The 25,412-nt window shown below is 43.7% G+C and overlaps 1 protein-coding gene across 1 annotated transcript in view; it reads right to left on the bottom strand.

Annotated features, from left to right (window-relative positions):
• Positions 1-526: 526 nt before the first annotated feature.
• Positions 527-25,412, bottom strand: part of LOC147187677 (runt-related transcription factor 2-like) — a 38,689-nt gene continuing 13,803 nt past the window's right edge. The window contains exons 3-8 of the mRNA XM_086100687.1: positions 18,767-19,101; positions 17,082-17,238; positions 14,006-14,110; positions 5,458-5,625; positions 4,732-4,893; positions 527-2,422 (exon numbers count right to left, since the gene is read on the bottom strand). Of these exons, the coding sequence (XP_085956813.1) occupies positions 1,932-2,422; positions 4,732-4,893; positions 5,458-5,625; positions 14,006-14,110; positions 17,082-17,238; positions 18,767-19,101 (1,418 nt within the window). The 3' untranslated portion in view covers positions 527-1,931. The remainder of the gene's footprint in view (positions 2,423-4,731; positions 4,894-5,457; positions 5,626-14,005; positions 14,111-17,081; positions 17,239-18,766; positions 19,102-25,412) is intronic.

Below are 25,412 nucleotides of genomic sequence, written 5' to 3'. Positions count from 1 at the left end.
CACCCTAAAAATTGTGTTTGCTACTAATTACCATTCATTGTTGGACCAAAATTCTCCTACATTTTTGTAACAAGCAGTTCCTTTGGAATGGCAAACAGTCAGGAAGTGAGATTCCAAACAGGCTAACAAAAATGTGGGCTCTTTACTATTTCGATCAATTGTTTCTGTACAAAATTGTACAAAAAAATGTCACCTTTGGCATATGGAATGCAGCACAGGAAGTGAGATCACGCTGGAAGCATCCATCACATTCATGATCTTATTTTTAAAAAAAGTGGGGTGTGATTTGTAATAAACTGCACTACATTTTGTTTTTAGTTTTGTACAAAAGTTTGCAAAAGTGTCGAACCTTGGGAATTTAATGCCAAAGGGTAGAATTCAAATATTGCTGAAAAGAAAAATGTGCACGTTTTCTACTTACTACCCCCTTTTGCTTTTTGTACAAAATCCTACAAAAATTGAGTGACAGGAGACTTTGGAAGATCAAGTGTGTGTTGTAAGTAAGATAATTGCCGACTCTGATCAGCCAATCAGGCAACAGGATGACATCACATGACTTTTGTATCCATCAATAAGTGCTTTTACTGATTCAAGATGGCATCAACATGACAAAGAAAAACAAGATTATTTAAGGAAACAACATGAGTGTCAAACACTCTGACCAACTTTCTCAAAGCCGTCACGTATCAAACAACAACAACAACAACAACAACAAATCTTCGGGTCCTGAGCTCTTTTATTGGAACTACGCTGATTGTCTGAATCTTGGCTGTCGGCGTAGCACTCGCATCTTTGGGTACCGCCGTAGTTTCTCTATTTCTTAAATTACCAGTTTTTTGTTGTTGCCGTTTTGAAAAATGTAGTCATAAAGACGCAGCAAACGTATTGGGAGGAGTCAAGTTTCAAAAATACAATATTACATAAGTTATGGCTTCATAAGTTAAACAGGAAGCGGAACGCCCTGTAATATACATGTTTAAATAAGTCTCGCTGCTCAGTGCGTCTCTGTATTGTCGTATAGAAAAAACAAAGAAAATTCATGCCTAATGCGGAAAATAAAAAGCCTTGAAGGACGAATCAGGAGGAAGGACACGTAAAGGAAAAGGAAAACAATTACACTACCACATTAACATCGGAATCTTGCAAGACAACAATTGCATGTTTTAGGAAAAGTTAAAATATTTCAAGATATTTTTGAAAATGTAATTCAAGGGGGGGGGGGTGAATTGTATTTTTGAGAGAAAAAATATATTGTTGAGAAACGTTGTGCTTTTTAGAAATACATTGTAGACTTGGAAAAACAGTTTTCTCAAGTCATATTTGAGATTTTTTTTCATAATTTTAGAAGGTACATGTAGAAAAGTTGTACTTTTTAAAAAAAAGTTCACTTGTTAAAAAAGTGTATATTTAAGAAAAAAGTTGCACATTTTCAAGAAGAAATGTTTCATCTTAGAGAAGACATTTTTCAGGAAAAATAGTTATAAAATTGAGGGGAAAAAATCACAGATGTGCGAAAAAGAAAACATTCGTATATATCAAAATATACAATGCAAAAAAAATGGCATACTTCAAGTCAAAAAGTCATAGTTGAGATTTTTTCCCCCCGCTGATGCAATGTCCTATTTTCAAGAAATGTTTTATTATTTCAAGATAAAAAAGTTGCTGCTGACTTTTCTTCTCGCATTTATATTTTTAAATGTCATTTAAATCCGACTTCAATATGGTAGTGTAATTCATATTATTTTGCTCTTTGGAGTTTGTGCCTCCTCCACGTTGGTATGAAAAATATTTTGAAAAAAAGTCTATTCGGAAGGATGTGCTGCTTATTGCCGCTCCGAGCGCTTTGGTCCAAACATTCCAGGAAGACAAGTTTGCACAAGTCGAGACGAGCTGCTTTCAACAAAATAAAAATCCCTTTTTCAGTCAGGCATTCAGTAGGGCCTCCACACGGCCTCATCCATGCGTCCCCCCGTGTTGAGTACGGTGGGGGAGTTGCTGTGGCTCCCATCTCCCGCGTCCACGCCGCCGTCCCCCTGGCTGGGAAGGTTGGGGTTGACCAGCGAGGTCCCTGTGGAGGCGCTGGTGCAGGGCGGGGGGGCCACTCGCGAGGGTGAGCGCTCGCCGCCTCCGCCCGACACCATGGAGATCTGGTAGGACCCGGACGAGGCGCCGTAGTACAGGTAAGGGGTGCTGCTGGTCTGGAAGGGTCCGCTCTGGTTCTGTGTGGAGCCCGGGTAGGGCGGAGGAAGGTAGGTGTGGTAGTGGGGGCCCCCCAGCGACATGGCCGAGGTGACGGGCGGCGTGTAGGTGAAGGTGGCCGGGTAGTGCATGCGAGGACTGCTGAAACGACTCTCCGCCAAGGATGACAATCCCGGGAACTGGCGCTCAAACTGGCCCGGGAAGGGGCTCAGGTCCGAAGAACCTGAAGGAAAGACGACAACAACAACAAATGTTAGCGCCTTGAGACGAGGGGCTACCAGTTAAATTCACCAAGCTTGTAAATAAATAGATGACTTTATCAAAAACTTTTTTTCAATTGAAATTAAATGCCATTAATCCGTTCCAGTGCATTTTTCAGTGTTTTTAATTGAGGAAAATAGCAATTTTGGATAAAAATTGGGTGCCGATTACTTGGCAGATATTGGCAATTTAAAAAAATTAACAAATAAACAACTCTTTTTTTTTTAAACAAAGCAAAAAAATAATGTTTAAAATCCATCCAAAATGAGTCGAATCAGGAGCTGGAGTCAGGTCCTCGAGGAGTGGGGATCTCATTTCTTCTCTTAATAAACAAGGCTTAACTTCTTATTGCACTTACAAGACTGTTAAAAGCGTTTAAATGCTGCAAAGACTGCAGAAAATTCAGACCCCCCCTTTTTTTTTTCTCTTACCATGATTTCCTTTGGGTGGAATAAAAATGTGACTAAAAATGCCTGTATTGTTTTATTCATCATCTTCTGTCTCGCCGGCCGACGCTGACAAAGCGTTTGCATGTTTACGCATATTTACGTGTGTGAGTGCCTGTGTGTGTGCTGCATCTACACCCAGAAAAGTGTGTGTGTGTGCGTGTCTGTGTGTTGAATGTGGAGCAGCACATGTGGAAACACTTTGTGCAAGAAACAGTTTCCATGAGATCCATAATGAGGCGGACCCCGGCTCTGATGTGGCTCCGACGTTCGCCTCCCGTCGGCTCCAGCGAGTGTGTGTGTAAGTGTGTGTGCTACATCCCCCAAAATAAAAACTCCCCCCCCCCCACCCTCCCTAAACCACTAACTGGCTGTGGTGAGCACGACGCTGGGTGTAGAGTTTATGGAGAATGGGAGGTCTACTCCGTACCCCCATGCCATACTTAGCCCTCCCCATACCTTATTCCCCGCCCCCCCCCATTTGTCCCCCTCAGTGGTTTAGTTCAGCTACAGCAATTCATATCATAAATCACGAGGCGTCTTCCCTGTCCCCACGTCTGCTGCGAAAAAGGGGGCAAAGAGGATGAGAACGAGGGGGTGGAGGCCTCGCAGAGAGAAACGGAGGGGCTCGGCGTGTTGACGTGCAAGTTAGCGTCACGTAGCATATGATGCTAATTAAAAGACCCCTTGTGTAACATCTTCGGGTCACATTCGTTTCTCGATAGCAGCTCTGATGTAGTATATTTACAGTATGAGATTTAACGTATGGATGCCTCTCATACATTACATATAATTAGATGATATGTAATATATCAAGACTGAAATGTGTTATTCATGTTCCAGGTTCCATATAGCTAACGCAACATATTTGCACCACATTTCATATCTTCTAATCTATACCTTTAAAGCATTTATTTGAAGCACATGACACGAATGTTGTCAGCTGTGTGTCTGTAGCACATTTGTGCGGTCAGGTTGTAGTATTTCAAGGTGTCCACATGTCATTTGGGGTGTGTGTGAGGTCATGAATGAGTGTGTGGCTGTGAGAGTTGGTTGTGTGAGTGTAACAGTTTTTTTTCTGGTTTGTTTTTTGCTGAGTGTGAGGGGTTTTTTTTGTGTTGTGGGTGAGAGTTGCTTTGGCGTCTATAAGTTATGTTGTGATGAGTGTTTTTTTTTTTAATGTAGTATTTTTTTTCATTTATGTGTTTGTTTTTTTTGGGGGGGGGGGTAAATGTGACAAGATTTTGTTGGGTGTGAGAGGGTTTGGGTGTGTATGACTCCGTGTTTGTTTTTGTTTTTTTTTGTGACTGCAAGAGGTTAATGTTCTTTTGAGTCTACATGGCACCTCATATGAACGGGAACAAAGCGTGACAAAATGAAAGCCGACCAGGGGAAACTCCAAAGTCATCTAGGCCGACAAGGCAAGTTGACTGCATCTGAATGATGGCAGTGAGTCAACAGGTGTTCAGACAGAAAACTTGTCTGGCGGCATGCTGGGACTTCAAAAGGGGCGCTTCACTTTTATTTATTTTTGGGTGTATAAAATGTAAGCCGGATACACACAAGCCAACTCATGCAATTTGGCACGATGCCGCGTGACGGAGTGCAGAGGAGCAGCAAATCGCCGAGAAAGACACTTTATTGGTGTTTTTATTTTGCCAGATAGGCCCTCTGGGATCAAAGGATGACGGTCGCGCTGTTAACATAACTTTGAACACCTTTGCTTACTTCTGCTAGCTGGTCTAAATTGTGTTTGCAAAAAACTAGGGCAGTTTCATTTGCTTGAACATGCGGGCTTTTAAATACTGGCGGTTCATTGAACAACCTGGCAAGCGTCTGGGCACGTCGCTGATGGAGGGCAGGCCCGTGCCTCTGCTGGAGGAGAGCGGGGTGGTGGAGTGCACCGAGGGGGACGCCATGGGACTCAGGTACGACGGGTACGTCTGCTCGTACGACCACGGCGGCGACGACTGCGACTGACGCGGGTCTGATGGAGTGGAGAGGAGGAAACAGTCAGTGACGCGTGAACGGCGCGTCTGACGGACTCGGTCTGAGTCCTTCAGAGTGTTTACTTTGCCGGAAAACAACTTCCTGTCTGTCGCAGCGGCATGTCAATAAGCAGCAAAAGCAGGGGTGGGAAAACGTAGGCACTCAAGGGCCACATTTGATGTTTTAAAGCGGACACATGGGCCAAGTCATTAAAATGTGCCTGTAAACGATGTACATTTTCATAATAAAATAAACCACTCTCAGGTTTTCTTTTTTAATTATTATTTTGGGTTGAACGATTTTGAGAGCTAGTTGTAATTGCCATCCCACCCCCTCCCCGATATCACGATTGCGATTTAGTGTGCGATTATTTTCTCAATTCCTACTTGGTAATTCAATGATTATTGCTTGAGCTTACTGCGATTTGAAAATTGCGTTCTACTGCAGTGCTACGTCGGCTTGAATTCAATTATTTCTTTAGCCCTATTTTTAAAAATTATATTCTACATGATGAATTGAATGAAACAGTGATGGAAAAAAAATGTATTTTTCCAAGTATTACCGGTGATCTGCGTCTGTCCCTGCGCCGTGAACGAGTTGGGCGCCGTGTTAAGCGCCGGTCGCTGGGCCTGGGCGGGCACCGCCACGCGGACCCTCATCCTCTCCAGCTCGCTCAGGCGGTCCGAAAACAGGCCCGACTTTGGAGGGTCCTCCAGCTTCTGCCGATGCCCTGAGGACGCAGCGCAGTGCTTCGGTTACATTTTGAAAATATGCCATGTAAGACTTCGATGTCGAGACTTAATATGAGCTAATAGTGAAGGTAATGCAAGTTTCAACCCGAGTCTGAAACCATACTTTGTGACACTAACCCTAGTTTAAAACCCTACTTTGAAACTCTAACACAAGTCTAAAATCCTACTTTGAAACTCTAATCCTCATTTAAAATGGTATTTTGAAACGTTTACCCTAGTTTATACCTTAACCGAAGTTTGAAACCCAAACTGCCGTTTAAAACCCTACTTTGAAACCCTAACCAGAGTTTAAATTTTTTTTAAATGTTTCAAATGTCAGATAAACATGAACTTGTCTTTAAGCTTGACAGAGAAAGTTATTTCCCCCCGCCCCCGAAATTCCCGGAAGAGTCAGTTTCAGTTGCGAGTGAATCTGGATCCTCCGACTGAGAGAGGAAGCCGTACGCTCATTAAGCTGAGGTCTGTTCGTCAGGTAAACAGAGTTTCTCACGCCACGCCGCCATTATCCCTACAGGAGTCGCGCGCGCTGCCAAAAATATTCTCGCCTCGCTGTCTTCCTGCATTCCTCTGGCAAAATTTTGACACCCCTTTGTCACACTTGCACTCCTCAGAGGTGTGACTTACTGTACCTAGCACACGCATTCGTTCCCATAATGGGCCACGTGCTCACTCGTCTGGCGTTTATTTCTAGACTCAGGTGTGGACGCACTTGCAAGTACATTGATTTTGTTGTCTTTTGATGCTGCGCAGCTTTCAGACAGCGGCGGAATTCCCGCCGCGCTTTGGCACAACTCCAGCTGGCTCGCTAACAATCGGCAGGATCACTCACAATCCAGATAAACCTGCTTACGAAGGGGACGACACCTAACCAGGTCGAGTTTGTTGGAAGGCAACATGGAGTAAAAAAAAACCTTCCCAAAGGTCGCACCGGCTTTTTCTTACTCCTTGTGTTCTCGGACGTTGCTCAAACACCACCGTGGCAAAGCTCGGCTAAGCTAGGCTAGTTTACAGTGTAATCACCCTTTATCACGGGGACAGGTCTGCGATAAGGTTCTTTTAAAAACATATTTCCTCAAATAGTAGCCTGCTTGAATAGGTACTCAGAAAAATTGCTGTTTATGTCATCCCCAGAAAAAAAAGATAAGCGCCCCGTCGCCCCCACCAAAGTTAAAATATCATATATGTACAAATTGGTCCAATTATTGACACTAAGTCAAATAAAGCCACATTGTTTGTTGGGTTTGTAATTTATCTTGTGCGATTCCTCAAACAGTAGCTTCTGCTGTAATAGATGCCTAAATGAACGGATGGTTCCCGCATCCACTGGAAAATAAATAAATAAATAAATAAAAATTTCTGTATTTCCAAGCAAATCCATGTTGCTCGCTGTGTTTATGAAATTTGCACAGATAATTAAGGCCTTTCATTTGGGAAGAAAAGTCCCAGAAGCTAAGGCATAAGACATTGCATAATTCAAACATCCCCCGACCACGTCCCGTCATACCCCCATCACATGTCTCACATTGTTGCCGCAGGGCTTCTTGTCTTCCCCGCAAAGAGTTCCCATGAATGATAAGAAGTTGTCTTTTAATAACAAACTCATTGCCATGTGACTGACTAACAACAAATTGATTTATTCTGTTTGGACTTTTAAATCGCAAACACGAGAAGACTGCTTTGCTATTGCAGCGTCAGCTTTCATGACAGTGTTTTACCCGCTCTATCATCGTCCGTTGCTGCACCCCCCCCCCCCCCCCCCCCACCCTCCAAGCGATATCGTTGGCTCTTACGGTTCTTACGGTTTTTCATTCAGAGTGTCTATAACCGCTGGGTTCAGGATTGAGTGTCAGTACTGAGCCACCTCTACTTGTCGGGTGGACTTGCACCTCCTTGAGCACAACTTCATGCTTATCATGGCTTCTGCGGGGCTTAATTATTCCTTTTTCAATGCCAGAGCCAAGCTCATGTTTCAGCTGTTTTATTGAAACTTTAGCCAGGCAGCTGAGCAATGAGCCCGGGGTGTTTCAAAAGAACTAGGAAAAAATAGGGGGCTGGACGATTTTGGGGAAAGTCCCCGACATTCCCATCATCACCATCAGCAGCAGCAGCAGCAACAAAGATGGCAAAAGTAGCCACACTGTACATGGCTACGAGTAAAGGTACGGGGGGGGGGGGGGGGGGGGGGGAGAAATGACTCTGGGAAAAGTAGTCCAGTGAACCCCGATTCGTGGAAACAGGGACCAAGCCCTGCCACGAATCGTGAAAAGGGTTAACATTGTACTGCGAATGTCTATAGCTTTCACAAAATGGCGGCAAAGGAATATGCATGAGAGCGCTGTAAGAGAAAAATGTGAAGACAGACCTCAGACGGGTAACTAGCTAAACTAACTTCAGTTATTTTCTTGGCAAAGTGCTAAATGGCCAATTATTGAAAAGTGCAAGTACAGCGATGCCTGGATTTATAGGCACCTCATCTTACGTGTTTTTCCAGTTGTCGCACGTTCAATTCTTTGCTTTGTGTTGCCTGGCAAAAATTTGCATTCAGGGTGAGCTTTACATTTGCCACCGCTCCAGAGCACTCATCCTGAGGTAAAGGAAAGAAAAATATTAAACGTTGCATTTTATTATTTATTTTTACAAAGAGCTCGCTCGCATTGGCTCAACTTATGCTCCCAAAATGTTTGCCGTGTCTTTCATGCTATTTTCAATGAAATAATAAATTGTATTTAAAATCTACTTATGCACAGGAAATAAGTGCCTGTACTTGCAGATTAGCGATAGCACCGTCCCTGCCACTTCCTTCCCCGGCCCAGCCGGCGGCCGGAAGTTAGGACAGATTCGCACCAGATGTGCGACCACTCGGCGGCCGCGTGCCAACGCTCGCTCACAAGTCGTCGGAAGAAATTAGATCCAAAAGGAGTTATTATTCTAACTGAAGCTCTGTGGCGCGCCGCTCTAATCTGATCAAAAGAAAAGCATGCAAGGAGAATAAAGAAGTGGCGTGATTAAAATTAATGGAGGTGGTTTTTCTTTCACGGACAAGGTGACCATTCGTGTCTGGGATATGTGGTGACAGCCAGGCGAGTTACGCTCCGCTGCCGGCGCTAGCTTAGCTTTGCTCAGTCCTGACAGTTGGGAAATCAACATGACTTTATCCAGAATTGAGCAAAATGTCAAACAGACTTGTGGGTTTCCTCTAAATTTATGCTAAGCTAGGCTAACATTATGTCACCCTGTCACTTCCGTTTAAAGCTCTTGTCTTAGCTTATCTCAGACTTGGGAGTTGGAAAAACAAGGCCGGCTTTGTCCAGACGCAAGGAAAATAAATCGAGAAACTTAATAAAACACAAACTGCAAAAGCTATCTTAGTATAGCTTAGATACATAATAATAATAATAATAATACATTTTATTTATAAGCGCCTTTGAAGACACCCAAGGACACTTTACAATAACAAAAAACACAAAACAATACGGGTTGTACTACTTCATTTAATCCGAGTTGGATAAAAAAAATGCATTTGTGTGGAATCAAGCACAATACATTTTAAATAGAGACTTGTGGATTTTACCTTTATTTATGCTAAGACAAGCTAACGTCTTCTCAACATCACTTAATAGTGAGTTATGATTTATTTCAAGTCCAAAATACCTCCTCTTCACACATGACTACAGTCTGCTGAATTAATGGGAAAACTGTGAGAAAGACAAACACTGGAGTGATCTCTTTCACTGGAATTCTTTTATGCATGTAGACAGCTGGTCTAGTTTTACACTCTGCTTGAAGGCATTTGAGAACACAAAATGCCAAAGCTAGCTTAGCTTAGCATTTAGGAGCTGCAAAAACAAGCGTAGCTTTGTCCATAATCGAGCAAAATAATGTCAAGTGGTAAGACTTGTGGGTTTGCACTTGATTTATGGGGGCTAACGTCACGTTATGGAAACATAAAACTCCAAATGCTATCTTAGCTTAGCTTTGCTGAGCCTTGACAGTTAGAAAAACAAGCCCGGCTTTGTCAGGAATCAAGCAAAATACATTTGAAGTGAGACTCAAGATGTGCTGGTTGAAACACGCCTCGCTGGTGTGATAAATGGATTAAAGAAGAAGCAAAGACACTGTGGCACTAAACAAGGTACTAAATTGTGGCGCTACCGTTTGACAGATTGAAATGACGTCAAATTATTAAATATGCATATTGTCATGGGCAAGAAAAAAAAATCCCCAAATTTATCTTCATAACCTTTAAGTCACTTTCAAGATTGTGCTTCATTGTCCCATGATGCAAAGCCATTTTTGGTCATCATATTTTTGCCTGTTTTTGTCCCCACAATTCTGTGAGTTTAGTGGAACTTTTAATTCTTGGTACTTTTCATTCCTTTGGCTGACTGTGGCCATCAATCCTACCTTTTTCCTCACAACCATTTCAGTTCTATGGTTATCATCACATTTCACCATTGCCTTTTGCTGTATTGTTTTTGAGTCAGTTTAAAGCTTGTGGCGCACTAAAGTCTCACTACACGTCTACGTGGATGCCAATCATCCATGAATCCAGTTCTATTTTAAATTCTGAGGCCTCACAACCACCATTTTTATTTTTTTGACGTCATGAATAATTCCAGTGGATGACTTCCAGAGGAAAAAAGTGTGGAGTTCGGCTGGGCTGAACGCAGGGTGACAGCCAGGCGCCCGTCCGCCGTGGGGGTCTGGTATCAGGGGGAGACGGATTGGAAGAAATGAGGGCAGATGATAAAACCAGAGATGGAGGGAGGAGAAAGGGGGAAAAAAGAGGAGGGGGGAAGAGGAAGAGGAAAAAAACGAGTGAAAAGGAGCCGTGCTGACTGCGGTGGAACGCTGCCAGGCGTCTGTGTGGTCCGGCCAGGGAAGGGAAAACGTGCTCGCGCACGCGCACACACACACACACACACACACACACACACACACACACACACACACACACACACACACACACACACACACACACACACACACACACACACACGTACACACACGTACATTATACACTTATGTATATAGACGTCCAGGACAGCTCCCCCAGGCGATACTATGATTTCATGCAAAAACACATTAGAGATGATTCAGAACGGGAGAACAGCTTTCTATTTCTTTTCCTCACTTTTTCTGACGCCCGCTGAATGATTTTGTGTTTAGTGTGACACATGCACAATCATGCGCCCGCAGACACTCACATGCACTCACTCACTCACTCATTCACACACATACACACACACACACACACACACTCAGTCACTCACTCACTCACTCATTCACTCATATGCACGCACTTGGCACATCTTGAAAAAACTTCACACAACTGACTGGCTGTCTCGAAAAAGCTTTTTACTTTCTTTCTTCTCAGTCTACTTCCTCACTCCGTTGCTATTGATTTATTGTTGATGTGTGACTCCCAACTATCACTGATTTGTTGTTTGATGACACACACACGCAAAACAACAGGAAATGTATGATGGCAGCGAACCACAAAGCAAGAGTCTTGAAAATATTTGTTGCATTATACCTATAATATTGTTGAATTGAAAATGTCTATTTATTTATTTTGATTAAAAATCATTCATGCATTTATTGTAAAGAAATCAATAATACACAAAAAATAGATGCATTTATTCTTCAAAATAAGTTGTTTTCCACATTTACACACACTAAAAATGCCTTGGCCCATCAGTCAATTTAAAAAATAAGTATAATAATTACTCATTTTAGATGAAGCTAAAACTTTCCATGGAATTACATTCATTCATCTCATGATATCCAAGACAAAAACTTTACAATAGAAATTCAAAATGCGTCCCACGATTGTCTAGTGTACAGTGTCAGTAGCTAGTGTTGTTTACCAGATAAAATGTCAACAAAATCAGGTAAGACAATGATATTAATAATAACGGTGATCGATCCGATTATTGAGCTCATGATGAGAGCCGTCCATAATGTTTTGACCCATTGCTCAGCATCAAAATATTGGTATCGTAAAATCTGCTTGTTAAACTCTTGTCTACTGTTTATATTATTGATGATTCCCCAAAACAATCACGACCAATCTTTGGGAATGTCTATCAACAGCCAATTGGATTTAGCGTCCCGCAGGGCTCTGTTTTAAATTATCTGCTTTTTATGTTAGATTAAACGATTTCATTTCTTTTAATTATGTTTATTTTGATCAATATGTGCAGCATAAATGACATTCAAGTACAATGCAGCTAGCAACAATTACTAAACATTTGGCTTTGTCAAAAAAGGGAATTTCCACATGAAGATTTTGAGTCATGAATATTGTGAAACCCTGTTTTCCCCCCTCGCATATCAAATAATCGACAATATGATGTGTTTTCTACTTTTCCAGGCCTTACCATTATCTGATCCAGGTTTTACCCTTTGAAAATTAATTTAGAGGGGATTTTTTTTCTACCGAATCAAATACAGATCAGGGAAATAATTATGTAATAATTGTGTCAATTTTGGGGAGCACTACTCAAGAAAACACAGCTTTTTTGGGGTCATAAAATTGTCAACGAGTCATTATGACACGTTATACAGACGAGTGGATTTTAATGCCTGGCTGTGTGTGCGTACTGTGTGTGTGTGTCTATGTGTGAGGTTAGTTTGTAACCACTAATATGGTCTGCAGGAACCGCTGCCTCCTCACCAGAGTTGTTAACACTCTGACCCCCACAAAACACAAGGCACACGCACGCTTAGCCACAAAGCTAACTTTATGTGACACCACAATGTTTTGTGTCACCTCTCGTGTGAGTCTACCATCAATTTGATTGACTAACTGAATATCTGCCAAGAGGAAGTGTGTGCTTTTTGCTACTGTTGTGTTTCTGAGACACAAACACACACTAGCACACCTGGGCCTGCGCTCGACCACTCCCCGCCACCTATTAGCTGCAAATGATATGTAATGAGGCCTATTAGTTGCACTGTGCCAGCACTCTGCTAATGACACCATTAACATACAATCACACAGTCCGACATGTGTCCTGAGCCACACACAACCGCACTCGTGCGCTCACTCACACACACTAGGGACGACAGGACTTCAGGCGTTAAGAGTGTTTTTGTGATGAAAGTCTGCCGACTCGTCGGGAATGACATCATCGATACTGTTTCGGTGTCGAACTGTAAATTTTAAAAAAAATCATCAAAAGGGAATCCTTTGCAGTAATGTACATTATTTCAAAATATCTGGATGATTTTATTGCCTGTTAAGGCCTTGTGTTTAGATTAATGGATTCAAAGCCTTTTAAGCCTTTTTAAGAATCCACTGGGACTCTGCAACCTGAACTAAACTCAACCCCTACTGTCTCGTTGAAATACTGATTGGGTGCCTTATTTTAATACCTTTCATCACTTTTATATACTACAAAGCTTTGTTAACATGAATTAGTTGCTGATGAGTCTCATCTGTTGGCCACCAAAGAACGGCCTAAAAAAAAGTCATGTGACACGCAGCAGCAGATGCACAGGAAATGCTTTTGATCAAACAGCGAGCGAGCGTGCGTGTGACCGTGTGTGAGTGACTGTGTTCTTGGCAGAGCCAGCACCGTTCCTAGCGGCAGGAACGACGTCGCTTGCTAAAGCGAGCGTCTGCCGGCTCCGCTGTGTCCCGGTGCCACATGTGAGCCTTGTTTGTCACATCACTAATAATTTTTTTCGTCATTTTTCATGAATTCCTCAAGGAGGAGGCAAACAGCTGCGTGCCAGACCAGCTGGCACTGACGGCTCAACGATAGTAAAGTGTCCCCCCCGCCCAACTTCCTGCTCAGTTCTTTTTATACAGCCTATTAAAAGGAGCTGATGCTAGCACTCTTGCTACCCGGACTAGCCTCTTGGGAATATCCCACCTCATTGTCTTGGTGCCTAGTGTGGGAAAAACGCCTCTTTATCGTGGTTCATTCATTGTTTAGGTCATGGTTAAGTCAACTTGAACAATTCAACGTTGGAATATACTGTACATATTTTTGGTGTGTTTTCTGCGTCGGTTTTACAGTCAAGTTTACCTGTGAGTGACAAAAAACAACTTGAAGCAAACATGCTTGGTCTCTTATTTGGAGAACTGTGCAAACAAAAGAATGAAAACTATTGAATACTCACTAAGAAGTGTGTTTTAATAAGCTTAAGTGTCATTTCAACACGTTTGAAGTGTGTGGTAGAGGACAAAACAACTTCACTCCTCAATGAACGGTCGAGTTTGTGAACGGACGTGCGTTAGCAACAGTGACCAAATGAGTCTATGAGGAGACGTGAGTAAAAGTGCGAGACTTTTTTTTAAAATCCCTGATGTTGGGATGTTGGGGCGTGTGTATTGCATGTACTCACTCCTGGGTTCTCGTGGTCCGTCCACTGTAACTTTGATGGCTCGGTGGTAAGTGGCGACTTGCGGCGGGTTGGTGAACACAGTGATGGTCAGCGTGAAGCTTTTGCCTGCGGTGACATCAAACTGACGTCATCATCATGATTCCCAAAGTTGACGCGCCATGCACTTCAGGGACAACGCGCCACATTCAACACAAACAGGGAGTGGGGAGGCTTTGGCGAGGTATCATGGTGGACAACGGCGGCTTGTGTGAGAGGCTCTCGACTCGAAGAGACATTACGGCGTTATGTGTGCGCTTTCCGAGAAAGAGTGGGCTCTTTTAATTGGCACTTCCTCTCCCTAAACAGTGAACACCCTCTATTTCGCAGTTTTGCATTTCACTTTTAACTGCGGTTGCAGCGTTGCGCAACAATGGAGGCGCTACATCAACAGCCGTGAACAGGAAAGACCTGAAGCAACTACCAAATAAGAAACAAAATTGCGTGGCGGCCGCCCCCAAAGCCAATTGTTACCGCTCGACCGAATGTTAAATATCACGACGTGCCGCACGTCTCGTGTGTGTTCACCGTATGCAGGAGGGAGTGATTTCACTTTGCTTCAAGCAGAAAACGAGGAGGAGCACTCATCCTCCATCCTAAAAACGTTAACACATCGCCAGTCAGTCTGGTGGACGACGGTGGTTGCGTTGACAGCTAAATGCTATCGTGGTTGACACTCGAGCAGCTGTCAACAATTAAATCCAGCCGGTTAAGAAAGCTGGCGGGGTTGGATGCCCCTCGGTCCCATCCCACAACATATGTCGGCCCCGAGAGTGACATCATGCATTCAAAAGCAATAATTTCATATTAGTTTTTGCTTGATGATACATCTCCAAAGTGCAACTGAAGGAGCCATTTTCACAATTTACTCCACTTTATGGATGGAACATTTCAATTAAAGTATGTTTCCTGTTAAAGAAAGTGAGTCAGTTGAATTTACAGAATACATGCACGTCATGGGGCATGATTAGGGTGGTGCCACCTCTTTCTCAATTTGAGCCAGGAAAAACCCTGACATCTTTGCTAATTTTCCTGTCAGTGGCATTTTGCATGTTAAGTTAACATTTAGCTAGCAGTCTTTCGTTAGGCAAAACTTGATAGTTTGATTGAACAATTTAGTGTCCAAGCACACAAACTCTCTTGTTTTATATTCCAGTATTTCAGTAAACTTTCTCCTGAAATGACAAATGAACAGGTTGAAGCGAGCATGCTTGGCTTCTTTTTTGGAGTGTGCGAGGGGGTTCACTTTAATCCCAACTTTATGCGTGGTAGTGTGTGCGTCAGCACCAGGAATGCTGTGAATCACAGGCATCGGGTCAGCAGCGCTATGAAGACTTGAAAAGGTATGCGTCATGTAACCATGGCGACAAGCAGCGCCGGGTATGGGACAGGAAACGGAGGCGGGCCGAGGGGGTTAAATGTGGCGACTCATCGAGGCAGCTGTCCACGCGTGGGTGTCTGCCGCGCCGACTGTAAACGTGAGTCCACATGCGACAGGTGTGCGCTGCGTTGGAATGGTGAAGTGGACAAAGCCACTTTACTGCATAGACGGGCTAGCGTAAATTAGCATAGATGTTTCGGGAATGATCAAGCTTCAACAAACTGCTACTTTTTCAACGCAAAATCTGCGATATAACTGGAGCGCCAACATTACAGCAGTTAACTTATTTTTACACTTGCACGACTGTTAAATTGAGCGCAGAACTAATTCACTCAACAGCAACCAACCCTATTTTTTATGGCCAGTGGGGGCACTAATACGAAATCGAAACTCGAGGAATCGAAACAGTATTGTGGAACCAACTGCGTCTGCCTTTCGAGCTTCCACTGCCACGATCAACGGTATCCACTTACACTACGCTACCTGCACTATCAATCGTGGCTGTCGCGGCCCCGATGTGCCATCGACATCCTGCCTCGTCACCGGCGGCCGGGTATTCATTTCAGACACCTCGTAGTCTGATCTCTCGCCCTCGGGCTCCTATGTCACTTCCTATCGACAGATTCTGTGACATGGGTTTCCGCGGCAACGGGCCAAACACTTTAATAACTGGGCCGCCTCTTGAAATCTCACCTCTTGATATTTTGAAAGAAAAGGTCCTTTGGTGGGGGGAGTGAATCGTGTTTATGGGCATGCTCATTACCACCAACAAGGAAGTTGCATTTTCTTGGTTTGATTGTGGTTTGTTTGTTACATAACAACCAATGAAAACATTTATTATGTCGCGTCTGGAAGAAGTATGTCCATTCAAAAACAAGTCGACAAACTCCAATGACATTTGAAGCTGGGCAGGCAGTTCAATTAAATGTTTATCGTTTTGCTGTTGTGAAAATTGGCTTCCTTGCATTTCACAACAAAGAAAGAAGAACCCAAACTGAAAGATAAAAGCAGAAACAACTTGCACGCTTTGCTGCGCCAACGAACATGGTTGCCATCGATGTCAGTGATTTATATGATCAAGATCTTCCAACTTTAATCGCTGTTTTAGCCCCGAAAATACATGTTTTTTTTTTACAGTGTTGGCAAATGTCTTTTAAGCACATGCGTGCAATTGAGACCACATTTCTTCACGCAGACAGTTGTGCCTTGAGGTACAAGTCATTCATTTCATGACCATACTTGCAACTTGAAACACTTTCACATCGACTCTAAATGACTACAAGCTGCTTAAATGCTATCATTTCTCACAGAGGATAAAGAATATATGCCGGGCTGTGTTTTATATTGTCTGTCTACATGTGTCGATTCATATTATTATTATTATTTTTTTTTTAACTACTTCCTGTTTCTTCTTCTTTGTGTATTCTGAAAAACATTCGGATACATACAGAAGGGGCGTACGTCGATTCCAATTAGGATTGTGTGCAAGCAGTGGCTTTGAGTCAGACATGCACTGGGAATGGGAGAGATCGTTATGTGGTTGCCACGTAAGCGAAGGAGACCACTAATCCTCACCACCTAAGAGCGTGTGTGTGTTCACATTGTAAGTGTGTGTGTGTGTGTGTGTGTGTGTGTGTGTGAGTGTGCATGTGTCTTCACCTCGTCCACTTCGGCCAACGAAGCGCAGGTCGTTGAAACGCGCCACCTGGTTCTTCATCACGCCCGAGGCGTTGCGCAGTTCGGCCGAGTAGTTCTCGTCGTTGCCTGCCATCACTGTCACCACCGTGCCGTCCGTTATGTCCCCAAGCGCCACCACCTGAGGGTGAAGGCACAAGCTGACTCAAATTTATAAGAACAAGAGGCAGAGAACGCCCCCAACTTAAGTCCAATCATAGAAAAAGAACATAGTCTGTTTTACAGTAAACTTGAAGTCGGAGTGACAAAGTGCAAAGCAAGCATGTGTTGCCTCTTATCGGGAAAACTTTGTTAGCAAGAAATTGAGAACCAGCGCTCTCTTTTACTAAATCAAAATATATTCTGTTGTGGGTTTTTTTTTTGTTGTCTATAAAGCATGTGGCGGAAGTGAAACGATAAGAAGTTTTTATGTAGTCTCTCACTATGATAATTGTGGGCTCACCCCCCCCCCCCCAAAACGGATAGGTTATCTGAAAATGGTAAAAAAAAAACAATTCTGAAAAGCTTTTAACATTTTTTTAATATGTAGTTTACAAACTACTTCATTCTTCTTTTTATGTATTTATTTATTTTACGAACGTAACAATGAGGTCATCTTTTTAAGTCCTCCTTCCCCTTTCGCTTCATCAGTAAGGCTGAAACGCAGTCCTTTCAGCATCCTGACAATCAATGTAGCCCCAGTTAAAAAATAAATAAAACAAAGCCATTAACTTTTCATTTTTGTACATTTTTTTTCCATGCAATCAATTAAGCAAATAAAATATCAGTGGAACCGGCGTAAAAACATTTCACCCTATGAATTTACCTTGAGTGCAGACCTCCACCAAAGCAACGCTAATCCCCCCGCAACCCTCCCTGGAATATTTGCTGACAAATGAATTCAACTGAATTATTAAAACTGAAACATGGCTTTTAATCTTTTGATCCACATCCGCAACAAATGCCACGTGCTTGAAGGACACAAAATATGGCAACTTGCCAAATCCGTGTCAAAAGTAATTATAGAGCCCATCTCAGAACGCACATCAAAACACCTTCAAAGTGTCTTTTAATTTCGTAACAGCAAGAAAAAGCCTCACTCAGATTCTCGTTAAGATTCCTGGAAGGCGATAACAACAACAACAAAAGGATTCAGCAGCTTCTTTTACTACCCAGACAGCAAGAGGTGCTTGTTCAAAAAAAAAAAGAAAAAGTAAGAAAAAAAAAATTATGAAAAACGGTGTTTGTTTTGCAGCCAAGCAACACATTTCAACACACTGAGAGCGTTTGATCCATCTGCCATATACCCGAAAAGGGTTTTGCATATAAAAAATCACAGCAGCACAAAGTTTTAAATGTATTTCTAATTAAAAATAACACAGCAGTTATTTTCTTAACGTCCCACCCACGTAAGTAATGCTTGAAATAACATTTTTGGCGTGGTCTACAGCATTGTGCCAAGTTGACAAGAAGAATTACTGTTATCATTTATAAATCTGCAGTAATATTACACGAGTGACAGTTTACTGAGCCCCCCCCCCCAAATCGAGGAATACTACTGTATTAAAGTAACAAAACAAGTATGTGTCCTTGGGTGGTTTGAAATGTGTTCAATCAGGTACAATGACTATACACAATATTCAATTCAAATTATGTTAACTTCCTCTTACCTTGAAAGCGACCGGCAGAGTCTTGTTACATCGCCAGTGCGACGGCAGTACGGAACACAAAAAGTTGGGGCTGTCGGTGCGCACCAACTCGGCCGGATGGTCGGCAATGATCTCGGCCATGCTGCGGTTCTCGTGGGCGCGCAGTCTGGGCACCACCGCAGCCGCCGAAGCCGCGTCCGCCTGCCCACCGGGGCCACCTCCTCCTCCTCCTCCGCCTCCTCCTCCGCCGCCGCCACCACCACCGCCGGCACCCGGTGAGCTCACGTCCGTCATCTTGCCCGCGAGCGGCTGCAGGCTGCTGGACGGCGGGCTGAACCTCCGGCTGGCGCTCGGGTCTACGGGGATGCGCATCACAAATAACGGGGTGGATTTAAATGAAGCAATTCAATCGCCTCCGAAGGGAAATCAAAAAGAAAAGTTGAGGAAAAAAAAAAAAAGGTCGCGATCCTTCCTCGGTAGCACCGCGAGTAGGAAAACCTCCTTTCAGCCGGGCAGGAGGAGGAAAACCACGCGTAGGGAGTGTGAGAAAAAGGAGGAGGAGGAGGGTGGTGGTGGTGGTGATCGTGGTGGTGAGGGTGGTGGTCTCTGTGGCTTCTTAAAAAGTCGGCGCGCCACCACGCATGTGCGGCTATAAATAACTTCAAATGGAAGTCCACGCGTGGGGGGCTTAAAAAAATATGTCGGGGCAGCTTTCCAGGTGCGTCACAAACCAACTTGAATGAATTGCCGGGTGTGATTCATGCAGTAAAACAACTTAAAATGAAATTCTTCATTCAAAATATTGCAAAACAAGAAAAAAGGTTGCAAATAATTTGAAAATTAATTTGTTCTTTAAACTGCGCGAGGTTTTTTCTTTGCCGTCTGCGGCTTTTCTTTCCTCCAAGTGATTCAATATCTGGTACATAACTTGAAGGGGCGTCACGCGCGTACGTACCCGCATGATCCACGGTGACGACGACCGCAATAAAATCATAAAAGCGTGCAAGTGTTGCGTTCACGGAGAGCGTCCTCTGAGCACGTTCACAACGCGACGACAGTGCGCGTGTTGCGTTCAGGGAGCGCACCCGAACGTGTGTTTTGCTTAGACTGAGCGATTCGAGCCTGTTGCGTTCACCGAGCGTCCTCAGTGAGTGTGTGTGTGTGTGTGTGTGTGTGTGTGTGTGTGTGTGTGTGTGTGTATCCGGAAGAGTCTCCAGTGTACACGAGTGTGTGGCGTTCACGGAGCAACTCGAGTGTGCGTGTTGCGTTCAATGACTAGCTGATCGCGTGTGGCGCGTTCAAAGTGCGTAACTGGTCTATTAACCCTGAACATATCTTTATTCATTTCGTGTACAAAACACATAAAAAATATCCCAGTTACAATAAACGATTCAAGCACGGTTTTACTAATTTAAAAAAGTAACATTTAAGGAGGTATTTTCATAGGAGGTTATTTTAACAGGTGAGAAAAATATTTAATTTTAAAAAAAATCCCGAAAAACGTAGATGCTCTTGTAATAAAATCACCAAAAGGAAAAAAACCAACAAAAAATAAATCCATCCATTTTCTAATCCGTTTATCCTCACAAGGGTCGCGGGTGTGCTGGAGCCTCTCCCAGCTCTTTTAATTCAGGCAGTATGCGAGGCAAACCCTGAACCGGTTGCCAGCCAATTACAGGGAACACAGACAAACGACCATTCGCGCTCACAATCACACCTCGGGACAATTTGGAGTGCCCAATCAACCTGTCATGCATGCTTTTGGAACGTGGGAAGAAACCGGAGTACCCAGAGAAAACCCACGCAGGCACGGGGAGAAGATACAAACTCCACACAGGAAACCCTGCACTTCTGCGCTGTGAGGCCAACGTGCTCACCATTTGACCGTGCCACCCACAATGAATTTAAGCTACATGGTTCTGAACAAAAAATAGATAAATCCAAAAATATGTAGAATAAGATTATTCTTGTACTCAAGTTTTTTTATTATGATTATTATGATAGCCATAAAAACTATGTTTTAAAAAAACTATTAAAAAAAGTGCAGTCAGTCCTCAAATGTAATCTATATATTACACAGTGTAATACATTGTGTGTGGGTGGGTGTCTACTGTAGAGGGCATCATTGACCCTCTGTGAGGCTCTTATTCATTCTCCCCAATTTGCCCAACCCCCTGATTAGGCATCAGTCTCCAGTCAGTCTCCTGGCCGCCACATCACACACCCAAACGAATGTGTGTGCCTGTGTCTGTGTGCGTTATGCCACTGCTGCTTTTCCACTGCACTCAAGAAACTTTTATTGCATGCTAGCGCTTTGATTCCTTTCAAAATGAGAGCTGCACATCAGGCATCTTCAAGGTGGAATAAGATTTGAAAGCCTTTCATTGCTCGTTATTTAAAACACGTACAAGAGACACTGTGTGTGTGAGGGGGATATCCATCCATAGAGTATTTCATACAGCGAACTCCGTTTTCTATGCGGGCACGTAACCCACCGCCAATAATCGGAGACATATAAAACTATTTTGCAAAATAATTTCACTGCTCCCATGCCTATTAAGACAGACTTTGAAAAGTATTCATCTCTCATTGTGACATAAAACATTTTCAGGGAAACAAAAACAAGACGAGACGGCATAATACTCCAAATAAGAGGCACAGCGTGCTTGCTTCAAGCTCTCGTCCTTATATCTGGCAAAGTGCAATTTCTCAATGGCGTTCCGAGCACTCGCCTTTCTCGTGCCAAACAGTTGCTTGGTAGCAGCAAAGAAGTGAGCCCCTCTGCACGGTTTTATAATCTCTGGGAATATTGGAATTCCGCCACCGAGCTTTCAGTGAGGTCTGCGTACTGTTGTGATATCACTCCTCTCCCATAAACGTTTCTGCCCTGATTCCAACTTGGAGTAGATTCAAACCACAACCATGTCCATACGCCTAAGTCAGTAGCATCGACAGCTAACTGGGATTTAGAGATAACAGCATGCAATTGGAATACTGTATAGACGTACATGCTTGATAGCAAACCCATAATTATGAAGTTAGCATTTTAAGGTACCACTGTATTATGGTACAAATGCTGAAAACATGACTGCAAAACAGAAGCCTGGACTGTTTTTTTTTTGTTTGTTTGTTTTTTTAAATTCCGGCGTCATCAGTGGTGCATTTTTCAAAACCCTTAATTACAGCTTCTTGGAGAAGCCCGCCCAACAGGCTTTCGGCTAGTAGGGAGATGTTTACACGTTGGACAAGATGCCTGCCAGGCCCGCCAGGTCCAGGATGCGACCAAAGCGGGATAAAAAAGCGAAGGCCGCCGCCGGAGCAAGGCTGGCACTGGAGATGGCTTGACCTGCTCGAGGACAACAAATGATGAGGGCAGGTAATCTGACCCTGGGTGACCTCATAGCGGTGCGCTTCACAGCTAAGGCCATAATTAATGTTTGTCACCTAATCCGTGACATCAGACTAAGGGTCTCTAAAATTCCACTCAATCTCTTCAGAGAGTACAGCAAACACCCCGTTTACAGATGAAAAGCTGATCTATCGAGAACATCAAGATTTTTACATTTTTTTTATCTATTTATTTTTTTCAAAATTGGTTTACGTAGGGTTGTGCATCTGCCCAGTAAAAAGTGAGTCAATACTCAATGCATAGGGTGTAATTTGATTTAAGGATGGTACATTTGAAAGAGCAACGAGTCGATTCGGTTCTACTCAGGGTAGACTCTGATTTGACATGCCAAAATTAAAAAAAAAAAAATATATATATATATATGCCTGATTCTCCACTTTACGCTGAGGAATGACAAACAGTATTGCTTTGGCGCCATCTTGAGGTATCTTGTTGTCAGGGAACTATGTTAAAGTGAGTTGAGCAGATGAGTTAAGAGACAAGCTGTGCTTTGCTGCCATCTTGTGGCCTATATAAACAATTACAAACTTTTTTGGGGGCTATTAATATCACCATCAAAGGAAACTCTGGTAGCTTAATGCTAACATATAACGTGAATTATAAATCTTCAACCAAATGGCAGTTTCACATCCATGGAGCAGCAACATTTACAAACAGAGCATACAGTAGACATGTTGTCTCTCCGCTCTGTGGCATTATTACCGTTATTATTTCTGAACAGGGGTAAAAGGACGGAGACGGCAATGCCGAGTGGGCGGCTTCTCGCAGGTCGCAGCGAGGAAGCGAAGGACGCAAAAGGTGGCAAGGGAGGTTGTCGAGGAGGCGATGGGCGTATGAGGACAATTTCCTCTGGGCTCCTACCGCTCTGACTGTCTGCCGCCTAGCGCCTTCACGGAGGTCCCTAATTGACATCACTTGTCTGCAAAAAAAAAAAATAGGCACTCGTGAGGAACTTCTGTGGGCCGGCAGAGAAAATAAAGCGTCGAGACCCGAGACGGTTAATACGCTCCCAAGGACACAAGTGAGGGGGCGACACGTTTCCGCCGACACGTACAACAAAGTGGGAACCAACCAAGGTCACAAAATGTCTTGGTTACAGTACTTGTGTAGACTTTCAGTATTTTTACTTTACCTGCGCTTTTATTTTTTCGACCAACCCTAACGAGTATATACAGTATGTTCCATCCACATTTACAACTGGCCCATGTTTTTGTTTTAAAACCACTCAAATGTGGCCCTCGTGATCAAAACTCGTGGGCTGCAGCAGACCTCTAACAAAAGCATGCTGAAACATGGGACAGGCCAGTTTTGATCTTGAGGTCTGTTCACAATGGGAACAGCCACTAATACGTTTTGAGTGTTTCTGTTCGGGTCGGGTTTATTGATGGGGTGCCATTGTCTGGGTTGGCGGCCAAAAACATGCCAGGAAAAAAAAAAAAAAGACGGGATTTCAAGTTTTCCGCTTTTACATGCAACCAAATATCTTAACAGGCTTGAGGCGTTTTGGCTCGTGCGGCTCTCTATGCAGCCTTTGTGTCACTTGCGATACTATTATTAGCCCTTCACTTTAGTTCAGCCACGCCAGCCATCAAACTCTGCCCGGAGCCGCCACACTGCTGGGCCAGAGTGTCTCCAAGGTTGTCTGCTTTTCCCTTCCATCACTCAATCAGAACTGATCGTGCTACGGCGAAGCCCCATTTATTGCGGGGCGTACATTCAAGACCCATTAGATTTGTGAATGATTGCAAAAGAGAGATTGAAAGTCACTATATAAACACCATTTTTGGGGAGGCTATCATATAACATCATTTTTGAGGAAATGAAAAGACCATGTTGCATGCACAGTTCTTCAAATAAGAGGCACAGCATGTTTGCTTCAAGCTGCGGTTCGCTCTCAAGAGCATGAATCGGCTATCTTATGGGCGCAGGACATCGATCGAGCCACGCCACCAACAGCGAGTAGTTGAACCCCCCCCCCCCCCCACCACCACCACCACAACCACCAAAAAAAATGGCTACGATTGCCTATAGATGGCCACAAGATGGCTGTAAAGCACTACTTTTGTCTCAATCTCCTGAAGTCATTCAAGGCCGTTTCAAGGAACCGAGATGCCAAAAGATGCTGCATGCTGTACATTAATTGGTTTGTCTTAAGCATAAAAACTGAATATGCGGCGCAATTTTGTACTAGACTTGAATCCAGAAAGAACGATTGCTAAAAAATCTGCGATGTCGCAGAGGGGGTGTGGGGGGCACGAACGATTTAGCATGATGTAGTGGGGTTTCAACGTGCCGCATTAATCAAACGCTGAGCCCGCCTTCCCCCTCCTCGAAGGGGAAATGCGCCGTATCGAGGAGCGCAACGGGAACCCTGGTAAGAAGCGTTGTTCTTGGACGGCGAGCTTCCAAAGGTACTAAAGACAATACAGACGCTCGTTCCGGGCCAACATTCTGCTTGACACCCCCCCTCCCCCACACCCTTCGCTCCTCTGTGCATTTCGACCGGCTCCGCTTCCGCTTCACGCGCGAGTATCCAAATATTTGGAGTACATCACCAAAAGACACGCTGTTCTCATGTTATCCGAACCAATGTTTCATTGGGCGAGGTAAAACTAACAGTGGATTTATCGGCCGGCGTTTCTCCTCTGTCCATCCCGGCGCCATTCTGTCACCGGCGGGGATGATTGATGCGACGGCGGGTGATTAATGAGACCCGGGGCGGGGGGGATATGGTGACCGTGGGGGACGATGAGCGCCGCTCGCCGGGTAGCTAACGGTTAGCGCATCCGCTTCCAGGTCGAGAGAACCTAGCGAAGGCCAGAATAGAAAGAATCAATACATTCATCATTAATATTATTCGTGGTAAAATATTAGCAGTCGAGGTTTTTATTCAAGGGTTCTCGCGTGACTTTGAGAAGGAGGCCATAAAAGCGGGAATACATCCCCATTGAGGTCTTCTTTTTTTCGATAAAGACAGACTGGGACGTGCTACTGCAAATCGGATCCTCGAGGGTTGACGCAACACGAGCTTCAACGCTACATAAAATTTTTTTAAAGAAATTTTGCGAATCTGAATTTTTCACCAAAAAAGATTTGAGAGTTTTCGAGGCTCCAGTACTTCGAAGCGGGATGAGAAATGGCCCGAGCCATTGCAGAATATTTCAATGTTTGTCTTCATTTGAACGGCAATCACTTTTTTTTTATTTTTTAATTTCACCGGCAGAGAGAGAAGGCCTGTCAAGAAGCATCACAATCAAA

Source organism: Hippocampus guttulatus, chromosome 20 (genome assembly GCF_054856545.1).
Source record: "Hippocampus guttulatus isolate MCC_2025c chromosome 20, RoL_Hgut_1.0, whole genome shotgun sequence".
Lineage (NCBI taxonomy): Eukaryota > Metazoa > Chordata > Actinopteri > Syngnathiformes > Syngnathidae > Hippocampus > Hippocampus guttulatus.
The sequence above is the reverse complement of the archived record's forward strand: the minus strand, read 5'-3'. Positions and strand labels throughout refer to the sequence as shown.